The sequence below is a fragment of the Arachis hypogaea genome, chromosome 17, assembly GCF_003086295.3.
Source record: "Arachis hypogaea cultivar Tifrunner chromosome 17, arahy.Tifrunner.gnm2.J5K5, whole genome shotgun sequence".
NCBI lineage: Eukaryota > Viridiplantae > Streptophyta > Magnoliopsida > Fabales > Fabaceae > Arachis > Arachis hypogaea.
The window spans coordinates 46,352,551-46,366,817 of record NC_092052.1 but is presented as its reverse complement, the minus strand read 5'-3'; the positions used below and the strand labels follow the sequence as shown (position 1 = coordinate 46,366,817).

General features: G+C 39.6%; 1 protein-coding gene across 1 annotated transcript; it reads right to left on the bottom strand.

Annotated features, from left to right (window-relative positions):
- Positions 1-3,500: 3,500 nt before the first annotated feature.
- LOC140180595 (pentatricopeptide repeat-containing protein At4g13650-like) lies at positions 3,501-4,385 on the bottom strand. Its single transcript, XM_072221842.1, has 2 exons — positions 4,332-4,385; positions 3,501-3,824 (listed from the first exon to the last, which is right to left on the bottom strand). The coding sequence occupies exons 1-2, from the start codon at positions 4,383-4,385 to the stop codon at positions 3,501-3,503; spliced, it is 378 nt and encodes a 125-aa protein (XP_072077943.1).
- Positions 4,386-14,267: the final 9,882 nt, after the last annotated feature.

Genomic DNA, 14,267 nt, shown 5'->3' with positions numbered 1-14,267 from the left:
AGATGCTTGAGGAAAGTATCTCCTGAATTGATCTCCATTACCCCCTTTCTGGGCGTTGAATGCCCTTGGTGATACCTTTTTGGCGTTCAACGCCACTGTTGCTCCCTTCTAGGAGTTCAACTTTAGCTCTGCTATAGTTGTGAGTATCACCTTGAGGGAGGTTTCCAGTCATATCATGATGAGTATCTGGAGGATCACTATATACTTCAACAACTTGATTCTGCATGCTACTGTATATTTGTTCCAACAAAAGTTCATTCCCAGCAATCTTTGCAGCTATTAGTCTCCTCATATGAGTTTAAGTACTGGTTATTGATAACCCTCTTAATGAGCTTAGTCCATCCCTGCGAAGAGGAGAAGCTGTTCAAGAATTTTATAACAGCCTTATCCCAAGTGTTCACACTTCTTTTGGGCTCATAAATCCACCATAGCTTTGCTTGATCATTCAGAGCAAATGGGAAGAGTATTCTCCTATAGACTTCAGGCTCTATTCCATTGGTCTCTACAGTATCACATAACTGTAGGAAGTCAGAAAGGAATTTGTTTGGATCTTCCTGCGGAAGTCCATGAAACTAGCAATGTTGCTGCATCAGCATGATTAGGTCGAAGTTGACCTTAAAGTCATCTAGATCAATAGGAGGTTCACTAATATTACTTCCATAAAAGTCAGGAGTGGGAGCTGTATAAGATCCCAAAGTTCTTCTAGGTTGTGCATTCCCAATTGGGTCCATAGTGAACTCTTCTTGTTCTTGCATACATAGAAAAGAAGCAAAAAAAATGAGAGTTTTTATGTCAGAGTATATATAGAGGACTCCCAGTAAGATATCTAGAGAAGAAGAACGAATGAACGTAGAGAAAGGTGAAGGGATTTCAAAATTAAGGGAGTATAAAGTTTTTTTTTTAAATATCAAAAATAAATAAATAAAATAAGAACTAATTCAAAAAATAAAATAAAAAATTTAATTAAAAAAATAAAAAAATTAGAAAAGGAAAGATTAAGAAAAGATATGACAACCAATTAACTAAAAAAAAGGATATTTGAAAATTAAATGGTGATTTTCGAAAATAAGAGAGAGAAATTAGTTAGGAAGTTTTGAAAAAGAGGAAAGAGAAAGAGGAGTAGAGAAGAGAATAAGATAAAATAAGTAACCAACTAATCAATAAGATTTTAAAATAAAATAAAAGATTTGATTTTGAAAATTTGAAAAAGAGAGTTAAAGAAAGATTTTGAAAATTAAAATTTGAAAGAATAAGTCAAACAAGATAAGATAAGAATTGAAAAGATTTGAAAAGATTTTATTTTGAAAATTTTTGAATTTGAATTTTGAAAAAGATTTGATTTTTAAATTGATTTAAGATAAGATAAAGATTTGAAAAGATAAGATATGATAAAGATTTGAAAATTTTTTGAAAGGAAAGATATGATAAAGATTTGAAAAGATTAGATCTTAAAATTAAAATTAAAAATTGAAACTTTACTAACAAGAAAACACCAAACTTAAAATTTTTAAATTAAGATAAGAAAAGGTAGCAAGATTTTCGAAAATTTGAAGAAAGATAAGATAAATATTTTTTTGGATTTTTGAATTTTTAAAGAAAAACAACTAAGAGACACCAAACTTAAAAGTTTTTAAGATCAAACAAAGAAAAACACCAAGAACAATTCGAATATCAAGAAGAAAAATAAGAACAATTTTCCAAAAACTCAAGAAAAGACAGACAAACAAAAAACCAAGAAAAGGTTCCAAACTTAAGGACTGACACAATACTCAAACAAAAGAAAAAGATTGCTAAGAAGAAAAAAAGGTTTTGAAAAATTTTTGAAAAAGAAAAAGAGAAACACAATTATATTGAAAGAACAAACAAACCTCAAAAAGTACCTAATCTAAGCAGCAAGATAGTTCGGTAGTTTGTCAATTTCAGAACAATCCCCGGCAACGGCGCCAAAAACTCGGTGCGCGAAATTGAACTCCACAAACTTCGCACAAATAGACCGACAAGTGCACCAGGTCATCCAAGTAATACCTCAGGTGAGTGAGGGTCGAATCCCACGAGGATTGTTGGATTGAGCAAGCAATGGCTATCTTGCAAATCTTAGTCAGGCGGATAGAAAAGATGGTTTTTGTGAAAATGCATAAAAAAGGAATAAGAAAAGAGTTACTGAATTGGTGTGAAATTAATGATAAGAGAGCGGTTGAGGCTTCAGAGATGCTTCCTCTTTTTGGATCAACTTTTCTCACTGTCTACTTCAACAATGGATGATTCATTCCATGGCAAGTTGTAAGTGATTAATGTTGGGGCTAGTGGTCATTAATCTCCTCTGCTTCAAATCAAATGCCAGTGCTAATGGTCATCCAATCTGAACAAGGGTGAAGCTCTAGCAATTGAATCTCTTGATGATCCTACTTAAAACGCCATAGACAAGGTCGGATCTTCCGGATCGGAGAATGACGCTTTATGCTTCTAGCTTATACCACAATGGCCTTAATCGCCCCATACCTCGGCTGAACAGATGTTCCTATGTCTCCAACAAAGCCGTAGATTAGCTGTCTAAGAGATGTATAGTCAAGCCTGTAGTTCAATGCTATCCTGCTAAGGACTCGCAAGAACCCATGTAGAAACGGGTCATACTCTCGTTCCACCCGGTTTCATTTGGTTGAAGAACGAAGATACATCTTAGAATGGAATAAAAGATAGATTGAAATAGAAACAGTAATATTATTAATCCATGAGAATTAGCAGAGCTCCTAACCGTAACCTAGGAGGTTTAGTCGCTCATAGCTTACAGAGAAACAATGTAATCCAAAAATAGTGTCTAAAGGAGGAAGAAGATCCTAAACAAGGGTGATCTTCTCCTTTAAATACTAATCTAATACTTAGGGATTACATAATTAAGATAGACTGGACTCTTAGTGTTAAAATCCACTTCTTGTACCCACTTGGTGAGTGTTTGGGCTGGGCTTGGGGTGTAATCACGAGCTGGGACTCCCCTTGGGGCGTTGAACACCAGCTTTGGTCCTTTGTGGGCGTCCAAACTCCAAGCTGCTCCCTTTTGGGCGTTGAACGCCAGAAAGTTGGTGATAGTTGGGAGTTCAATGCCCATTTTGGGCCGTTATTTCCAAAGACAAGTATGGACTATTATATATTACTGGAAAGCCCTGGAAGTTTGCTTTTTAATACTGTTGAGAGTGCGCTATTTGGATCTCTGTAACTCCAGAAATGCTCGTTTGAATGCATGGAGGTCAGAATTTGACAGCATCTGCAGTCGTTTCTCAGCCTCTGAATCAGACTTTTCCAAAACTTGCCAGAATCACCCAAAAATCACCTAATAACATAGGAAAACCACAAAAACTCAAAGTAGCATCCAAAAAGTGATTTTTATACTAAAACCTACTAAAACTTGATAAAACCTAACAAAACATAACCAAAAACAATAAGAAAATAGTGCTAAAAAGTGTATAAAATATCCGCTCATCAAATCCCTTTGACCTCGCTCTGCCTCACTCAAAAAGGTTATTGTGTTGCGGCACATAACCGATTTGAGCCACCTGTTCATTCAGATTTCTGAGATACTCGTATATCATATCCGCACGAGGGTGTTTTTGATTACCAACAAAACATGCATGAACAGAATTATTAACCTCTATCCAACTTTGACCAGGCTCCTTCTTGACACCCCTATCTTTCATAATTTGCCTTGCCCAATCCCTACAACCCCATTTTCTAGTCACCGCATACATATTTGAAAGCAGAACATATGTTGCTGAATCTTTGGGTTCCAATTCTAGAAGATGTCTTGCAGCAAACTCTCCAATATCAATATTCTTATGAACAATACATGCACTTAGAAGGGTCCTCCACTAAGATGTCTTTTTATTTAATTTTATAAAAAGACCTAAATATCCTTTTTTGTGAGATTTTTGATGTCTGGGGCATGGATTTCATGGGGCCATTTTCAAATTCCAATGGATTTGTGTACATATTGTTGGCAGTGGATTACGTCTCTAAATGGGTGGAAGCAATCCCTACCCGTTGCGATGACGCTAATACCGTTGCTTCCTTTTTGAAAAATAACATTATTTGTAGATTTGGGTCCCCACGAGCAATCGTGAGCGACCAAGGAACCCACTTTTGTAACAGGAAAATTGAGGCATTGATTAAAAAGTATGGGATTATTCACAAAGTTTCTATAGCCTATCACCCCCAAACCAATGGCAAGCGAAAGTATCCAACAGGGAGATCAAAAGAATCTTAGAGAAAGTGGTTAATCACAGAGGAAGGATTGGAGTTCCAGATTGGGAGACGCATTATGGGCCTATAGGACTGCTTACAAGACCCCAATTGGAATGAGCCCCTTCCGTATTGTTTTTGGAAAACCTTGTCATCTTCCGGTTGAGATCCAACACAGAGCCTTTTGGGTGGTGAAGAATTGCAATCCAGACTTAAAGGGGGCGAGAATGGAACGTAAGTTCCAATTGGAAGAATTAGAATGCCTTAGGTTGGAAGCATATGAAAATGCTCAGTTCTACAAAGAAAAAGCTAAGGCATTCCATGACAAGAATATAAGGCGGAAGAACTTTAAGATAGGTGACAAAGTGCTTGTGTACAATTCAAGGTTGCGGTTCATGCCTGGGAAATTGAGGTCTAGATGGGATGGGCCGTTTAAAGTGGTAGATGTCAAACCATATGGGGTGGTCGAAGTGATTCACCCTACTAATGGAGTTAAGTTCAAGGTCAATGGTCATAGGGTGAAGCTCTATCACACTCAACCCAAAAATGCCAAGGAGTTAGAGATCTTCCTCCTTGGTGAAGTTCCCAAGTGATCAATGAAGCCATGCAAGTCCAACTTAGGACTCTAAACCAAAGTGCTTGGTGGGAGACACCCCACCATGGTGACATTATTCCAACTCTATCTCTTGTTTATAGTCTTTTGCCTTATTTGCCTTTTTTGTGATATAATGGATAATTTAGGTTTGATTTGATGAATTTTGAATTGTTCAAGTTATTTTGCTTGTGGACCGTGAATTTGTGCTTATTTGAATGGTTTGGGTCTGGTATGTTGATGTGCTAAGCGTAGGAACTTAAGTTTTGAAGAGAAAAATTTTTTCTGAAACACGGCATCTGTGCGTCCGCACCCACCTGTGTGCTCGCACAACCCTGAATGTTTCGTCATCTGTGCGGACGCACCAGCCTGTGCGTCCGCGCGAGCTTTGGTTTGCCCTCTGGTCACAGTGCCAGCACAGCCTGTGCGTGTGCGCTGCCAGTTTTCCTTACCCTGAGCGAGTGCTCATCTGCGTGCGCCCGCACGCACTCCCTTTCATGCTCCATCTGTACGGCCGCACGGACGTGTGCGACCGCACGCAACTTGGCAGCCCCTCTGTCGGCAGCGAGGGAACAGCTGGTGCGTGGGCACAACCTCTCCCATTCCCAACCTCTGTGCATACGCATGGACCTGTGTGCGCACGCACGCAAGCCTTTAATTTAAAAAAAAATCCCTCTGTGCGGTCACACATCTTTGTGCGTCCGCACATCCTTTTGCAACCCCTCTGGTCTCAGTGATCGCACGCTGTGTGCGTTCGCACCCTTCCAAGTTTTCGTCTCTGTGCGTCCGCACAGGTCGCGTTCTGTTTGCCCTGTTGAGAGGCAGCTTTCTCTTTTCTTTTTCTTCTTCATAGCTGCCCCCTCTCCCTCTTCTCTTCCCGGCTCCACCGCCGCCGCCAGCCCACCGCCGGTGACCTCTCTCTTTCCCTTTTCTTCCCTTTTCTTCTCTCTTTTCCCTCTTCCTTTCCTTCTCTTTTCTATATACACCACCGGTGAGCTCTCCCTCTTCCGATGTTGCTTCTTTTTCCGACGAACCCAACCGCTGTGATTTCGCAGTGGCTATAAGAAGTGCCATTATTTCCCACCTCATTCTTGTCTTTTCAACCTTTATATCTAAGGTTCTTGTTTTCCTTTTCTCTTTATGTTAATATTTTCTTTGCAAGTGTTTCTATTCCTTTTATATTGCTTAGATTTTCTTAGTTGTTTTCTTTCTTGTTTCCTTAATTTGCAAAGTGTTGTTGCTTGATTTGTTGGGATAGGTTATGAGCATATTTGAGCTTAATTATGATTAACTTGCACATTGGATACCACATGTTCGACAAAATGCCTCAATGCACACTTTGTTTGATTCATATGACTTGGCCATCATATGTTTTCAATTTATCTCTTGTTAGGCATATTGTATGAATTGTGCAAATTCTACTATGACTTTTGATGGTTATTAAGTAATTTCACCAATGCATTCCCTTGTTTGTTCATGTGCAACTCGTGGTTACAAATGCATTGTGTTGCATGAATTCATTTGTCATTGTTCATCAAAATTTTTGGTTCAGTAATCAATATACAATGGTTCAACCTTAGTTGATGTCTTGATCAAACATCTTTTGCATTCAATTTAGGAACATTGTATATGTGATTACCACTTCTTAAGAATGAACAACTGCCAATTCATTTTTTTGGTGCTTGCTTGAAGTTGCTTTCATTTCCTTGTTTTCTAATTGCAACTCAAGCACTAATCTGTGAAGCTTTGAGTTGTGAATTGCCTTAAAGGTGTGATTGCCATGATATTCGGCCGGTGTGTGTATTCCAACCGCGCGCATCATTGGAAGATATACACCGTGTTTTTAGTAAATCACACCACTCATATAACCTTCTTTTAATGATTATTAGTGCTTCCTCAATGATTTTATTTTATTGTTGCCTGATAAACCACTATTTTATGGTTTATAATGTGTTTAATTGTGTGGTTTTATCATGATCTTTACTCACTTATTCATATGATTAGCATGCATTTATATTTCCTTCCTAAAATTATTACATGATTGAAAACTTGCTTCCTAGAGACTTTTAATTATGTATTTTAATTCTCCTTTATTCCATTCGATGCCGTGATCTGTGTGTTAAGTGTTTCAGGCTTTATAGGGCATGAATAAGTTGGAGATTGGAAAGGAAGCTTGCAAAAATGGAAGGAACACAAGAAATTGAGGAGATGACCAGTGAGAAGTAACGCGGCCGCATGGCTCATGCGACCACGCGAAAGAGAGGAAATCGCAGTGACGCGGCCGTATGGTTCACGCGACCGCGCGGATTGGAATAGCGCAAGTGACGCGGAGGCGTGGACGACGCGCTCGAGTGGCAGGGCAAAAGGCCGAATGATGCAGCCGCATGAATGACGCGATCGCGTGACATGCGCAATCTGCATAATCTGCAGAATTCGCTGGGTGCAATTTTGGGTCCTGTTTTGACCCAGTTTTCGGCCCAGAAATACAGACTAGAGCCAGAGAACATGCAGAGACCGAGAACAACATTCATTCTACACAATTTTTAGTTTTTAGATCTAGTTTTACTCCTCCTCTAGGTTTTCTCTGTACACATTCATAGTTCTTAGGTTTTTATTTCTATTGCTTTTTGCATTGGGATATTGAGAAGAGTTATTACCTCATCAAGACTTCGTCATTCTAGTTCGTTTTCTTTACTTGGCTCTTACTCTTCCATGTCCTTTAATTTACTCAATTTTACTATTGAATTATTTTTAGAATTTATTAATACAAGAATTACTTTTATTTTTAATTGATTTCTTTGATTTTTATTTATCATGTCTTTCTTTAATTCTCTTTCCTATGTTATGAATTCTACATTCACAATGAGCGAGTAGTTCCCTAACTTGATGGGGAGTTGATTGAAAGGAACCCTTGAGTCGGAATGCTTAAAAAGAAAAATTGTAATTGGGTTATTGTTGGATTGCCCTCTAGTCACTGACACCAATCCCTTTTGATTGAGTGGGTTGGAACTTGTGAATAGAAGTAGCATTCCAACTTGCTTGACTTTCCCTTACCTAGTAAGGGATAACTAAACAGGACAACCTTCAATTGTCAATTAATCTTGAGAGTACTCCAACAAGAATAGGGCTTCCAGCTAATCTACTCCCAGTCAAGGCTTTTATTTAATTTACATAAATTCTCTAATTTAATTTCCTGTTATTCAATTTAAACCATTTTGAAAACATCTGATTAATAAAATAGCACACCTTTCTGCAACTCGTTGGGAGACGACCTTGGATTCATACTCCCAGTATTTTAATTTTAATTTTTGTGACACCCTTCTAAATTGATAAGCGGATTTTGGGTTGGTTAAGAACTATACTTGCAACGCATATCTTATAACAATTCTTGACTCGCCAATTTCCGCCACGTCAATTTTTGGCGCCGTTGCCGGGGAGTTGCAATAGAGTGCTAAAGTTAGTAATTGGAATTTATTTATTTTCATTTTATTTTATCCTGCTACTATGAGCTGCTTGTTTCTTTCGTTAGATGACGCGTTCACTTCCTGATCCAAGCTTGCCAGTATTCTATCCTGAGATTGAAAGAACTATTTCACGAATAAGGCAAGCTCGGCGTTGGTTAGTCCTCTCTGAGAGCGGATCCGAAACGTCACTTGAGAAAGAAACCAGCCCCCGTTCTACTGATTCGGTTGATTTACGTGCAGGTGATATGGAAGCAGCTAGAAGAGTTACTATCCAGGAGGCTGGAGCCCCTGATTTTTCAATGCAACCGTTTCAAGCGCATCACCCAGCGGTGGCTACAGACTTTGAAATAAAGACTGCACTGCTCAATTTGATGCCCAAGTTTCATGGCTTACCTGCTCAAGAGCCTATCAAGCACCTGAGAGATTTTCAAGCAGCCTATTCTACTGTCAGGCGTGATGGTGCAAATGAAACTTCAATTTTGTTGAAAGCCTTCCCGTTTTCTCTTGAGGGAAAGGCAAGAGAGTGGTACTACACTCAACCCGCAGCAACTGTATCCAACTGGGATACACTTAGAAGAGAATTTTTGGAAAAGTTCTTTCCAGCTGAAGTTACTGATAAACTGAGGAAAGACATTTCCATGATTGTTCAGGACGAATCCGAGACTCTCTATGAATACTGGGAGCGCTTCAATAATCTTCTGGAAGTATGCCCCCACCATATGATTGACAAGATAGTGTTACTCGGTTACGTCACACAGGGCATGAGGCCCCAAGATAAGACCACATTGGAAAGTGCTAGCAATGGGTCTATGAAAAAGTACAAGACCACTGATGAGGCATGGCAATTGATCAGCGACTTAGCTGAATCTACTCGGAATCATAGGCAGAAACAAGGCCGTTCAAAAGCCATTGCAGAAGTATCCTCTAGCAGAGAGACTGCTGCTCTAACTCAGAGTATCTGTGAAATGACCAACTTGCTGAAGCAGATGCAATTGAATCAACAACAAGTTCAGCAAGCTCAACCTTCTCCACCATAGCAAAGCCAACAGTTAGTCCCACAGAGAGTTTGCAGAGTCTGTGCTGATTATAGCCATTATACTGATGAATATCCGCAGCTCCAGCAGGAAGACAACACCGTGGCAGCCACTCAAAACTTCTATGACCGCCCCAACCAAGGGTACAATCAAGGTGGCAATTACAGCCATGGATGGCAGGACAATTCTAACCAGAATTGGAGGGACAACAACAATAGAGGAGGTAGAGACAATCAGGGAAATTAGAGGTAGAATAATAACAACAACAGGCAGCAGAACCAGAACCAGCCTTACAGAGCACCTCACCTGAGGCAATCCCAAGGACCACAGAATACCCAACAGCAGACCTCTCAATTTACTTATCCTTCTTCATCTTCTAATGACGACTTACTACAATCTATTGATCGGAGACAACAGACCATGAAAAATATCCTTTATGCTACACTAAATGGTCTGAACTCTACTTTGCAAGCTCTTGTCTCACAGATTGGATCAATGAATAACTCCAATAACCAGCCTTCGAGCTCCAGTGGAATCCCCTCTCAACCATTACCCAATCCAAAGGGTGGCATTAATGCCATCACCCTAAGGTCCGGAACCACACTGCAGGAGAGGAATCAGGAGGAGCCAAGTCCACCAGAACACGCCTCAGTTGAAGAGGTAGTGGAAATAGAAGATGTTGAAGAGGAAGAGGACATACAGGACATGGCTGAAAAAGAAACAGGCTCCCAAAGTTGATCTTCCTTGTGCGATCCGGGATCCCACACTTTGTTTTCACACCCGTCCTTGAGTTGATCATGGTGATTTCCTCCGGGTGGCAAGAGAGATGAATTCTCATGGGAGCACCAAACTATTCTCCTAGACCCATCCGATTGAGCACTAGTCCAACCCTTGCTCTTTGAAGCTTCAACCATAATGAGCCTCGACTTACAATGCCAACCACAAAACATTTTTCTTTTACGCCTCATCCCACAAAGCTCCCTAAGTTGGCCATCTGTTTCAAGCAAACCATATTCAAGTGGGATAATAAAGCTAATAGAAATGAATTTCACCCACTCAAATGAAGGAGTAGATGGCAACCTAGGCAAAGACGATTCCAAGGGTCTTGCTAAAGCATATTCAATTCCCATCCTCCTTTTTCTAAAGATCTCCACCTCCTCACAAGATCTCTTAATCTCAATCCTTTGTTCAACAATTTTATCTAACTTTTTTCCCTTACTCAAATCATAAATGGGAGGGTGAGAGACATTTACCTCCACATTGCTTTCCATCTCATCGGGAGAAGGTTCTTCATGCTCAAAGGATTCTTCACCACTAAGACTTGATGCTTGATCTTCATCGCCAAGGGGACTCAATTCTTGCTCTATCCCATCCAATTCTTCATAAGAGATATGCCTTGGAGGTTGTGCACATTCCTCTTTAGCATCAAATTCAATCATCTTGGAGGGGTTTTCTTCAATCCTAGACTCCCAAGGTGGTTCCATATCTCCTAAGTCTTCAACCACTTATTCCTCTTCTTCAACAATTGTAGCTTCCTCTAATTGTTCCAATACGAAGCAACTTCTCTCATTCTCCACCAATATCTCCTTCATGTTAAGCTCTTTATTTGTTTCTCCACATGTAACCATGGGAGCTCCTTGAGTATTCAAGCATTGGGATGCTAACCGGTTTACCACCTCGTCCAAGGCGGCCGTGAATTGTTGCACATCCCTTTTCTTCTCCTCTTGTCCTTGAACAAGAACATCAAGGATGTCATTTATTGGAGGTTGGGGTGGATGGAAGGGTTCATCAATTTGGAGGAAGGATTCATTATAGGAAGGTGGTTCTTTTTGATAGAGTTGTGGTGGTTCAATATTTCCCAATCTTTCCATTTGTTGCACAGCACACTCCATGGTCGCTTGAAGTTGATCCAATGCTTCCTTGAGATGATCCCTTGACTCTTGTTCTTCTTGGATATCATGAATAGGATCATATGGCTCTTGGATTGAAGGACATGAGTATTCTTCCATAGGAGGTTGTGGTGGAAAGTAGAGTTCATCTTGTGGTTGAAAGTTTTCATGTATTGGAGGTGGTTCATCTTGATAATAATATGGAGGGGCGGCTCTTGAAAACGTTGATGTTGGAGTAGTGGTGGCTCTATGTGCAGTTCATATGGCTCATATGATTGTTGGTAGGATGGATATGGATTAGGGTCATATGAAGATGGTTGGTAAGAAGGGGCTTGTGAGTATGGTTGAGGGTTTTGTTGGGGATATGGCTCATAGGCATATGGTGGTGGTTCTTGAATGTCACAAGGGGATTCACCATAGCCATTGGATTGATATGCATCATAGAATGGCTCTTCTTCATAGTGCATTGGTGGAGGTTGTTGCCATGAAGATTGATCATATGCATATGGCTCCTCTCACCTTTGGTTATCCCATTCTTGATACACATCTTCATTGTAGCCCTCACTTCCTACAACATAGTTAGAACCAAACTCATAGCCAAAGTGAGAATTCATGATAGCAAGAGAAAATGAAAACAAAATCAAATAAGAAGCAAGAAAATTAAATACTAAAACTAGCAAAAACTAACAAAAAAGCAAAAGGTAAACCTATTTACAATATTTACATATATACAATAACCAATAACACAACACCATTGCAACTCCCCGGCAACAGCACCATTTTGATGAGAGCGACTTTTGTGTGGTCTAGAATTTCACAAATGAATTCTCGTTTTAAAGTATAGTCTCTAAACCAAACAATAGTCTTTTCATACAAAAATTTTGTTTGTCACAAGCAACAAACCCCTAAATTTTATAAACTGAAGTATTTAAACCTCGGGTCATTCTCCCTAGGAATTGTAACAAAGTGTCTTGTTATTGGTTATGAGTTATGTTTTGGGGTTTTTTTTATAAGAGACATGAAATGTAAATAGCAATGAAAATAAACTAACAAAAAGGTCTTGGCAAGGTTAGGTGGTCAAGGATCTCTATCCTAATCACTAACCACAATATTAGAATTGGCAAGGATCAATCCCACTAGGTTAACCCCTAACTAATAGTATAGGAAAGTCAAGTAAGCTATATCAACCCAAGTCCATAAGTCCTAGTTCTACACCAAATCAATTAGTGAGATCTAGCATTAATGGCTCTCAATCGTCAATCACTTGGACATTAATGACTCAAGAGTTCCTAAGTTACCTTCCCAAGCCAAAAGTACAAAATTCTACTCTAGGATCCAACCAAGCATTTCATCAAACACTTGGAAGGCATAAAACGAAAGCACAGTAAAATTGCAAGGAATGTAAATCTACACTACTCAATTGCAAGGAATTAAACAACAATAAATCAAATGAACAATAAAGGAATATGAATCATAAATTGCATTGAAATGAAAATAGAAGAAGAAAAAGTGCATCAACAACAAAGTAAGCAATTACAAGAATGAAATACAAAATTAGAGAGAGGAAGAGTAGAGGAACAAGAAATTGTAAAGAAAAAGTAAATCAAAGCATGAATTAGACATAGATCTAAGAAATTCTAATCCTAATTCTAGAGAGAAGAGGGAGCTTCTCTCTCTAGAAACTAAACTACATGATGCTAACACTTCAAACAATTGCTCCCCCTTTGCTTGGACTTCAATTCTGCATGAAATACACTCAGAAACAAGTTGGATTTGGGCCTGGACAACTCAGAAATCGCCCCCAGCGTTTTGCCTTTAAGTGGGTCGCGTGAGAGTATCGGCGCGTGCGCGTCGATTGGCAAATTCTTCATCCGTGCGGACGCGTTATGTACGCGTGCGCGTCTCTATGCGAAAACCACTTCTGTGCGTGCGTGCCTTGTACGTGTGTGCGTCCATTGTTGCATTCCCAATCTTTGTTTCTTCATGAATTCTCCCCTTTGCATGCTTTTCTCCTTATTTCTTCCATCCAATACTTGCCTTATAAACCTGAAATCACTCAACAAATACATCAAGGAATCGAATGGAATCAAAGTGAATTAAAATCACCAATTCAAGGACCTAAAAAGCATGTTTTTACACTTAAGCACAATTCAAGGGAGAATTACAAAACCATGCTATTTCATTGAATAAATGTGAGAAAAGGTGGTAGAATCCCCTAAAATAAGCATAAGATAAATCACGAAATCGGGGTTTATCAGATCTCGAAGTTCTTTTGCTTGTATTTTCAGGATGAGGAAGAAGGGTAAGACACCGGTTGCTGCGCCGGTTGAGGATACTACCGCTTCATTTCCTGCTATTTGGCGACATCGCCAATGTGATAAACTGGATACCTTGGTTAACCGAAGAGCCGACTCTCAATACGAGGCTATTGAGGCACGTACAATTCATTGGGAGCGGTTGTTGAAGGTTCCAAGCCAATACAAGGAAATTATTCACCGAAGGATTGCCTCACTTCATTGGGAGTTTCTCTAGCGAGAACCCATTGAAGTCAATGAGACTATGGTGCGGAAATTCTATGCAAACTACCAAGCTTGGGAAATAGAGCCAGTCTTCCTCCGGGGTAAGATGTTGGATACCTCCAATCAAGCTCTAGAAGCTATTTTCAACATCCCCCACATCCCATTGGAGAAAGATGGATACTTCAAGATAAAAGAGGATGTCTCCAATGGAAAAATATCTCTGACTCCTATTCTTGAGAAAATAGGCCGTCCTGGTGCCTCTTGGGAGTATAGCAAAGGGAAGAATTCTGGTCCCACTAGTATTACATACTCTGATTTGAATGCTGAAGCTCGTATATGGCATCAAATTGTGGTGGACTACATTATCCCGAGCATCCACACTACCCATGTGAGATTTAGAATTGCTTTGCTATTTTGGGCTATTATGCAAGGGAAGCATATAGCCATCTTGCCCTTATTGCACAAATCGATTTGGAAATTGATTGAGAAAAAGAATGTCAGCATTCTATTTCCATCGATGGTTATGCGTTTAGCAAATG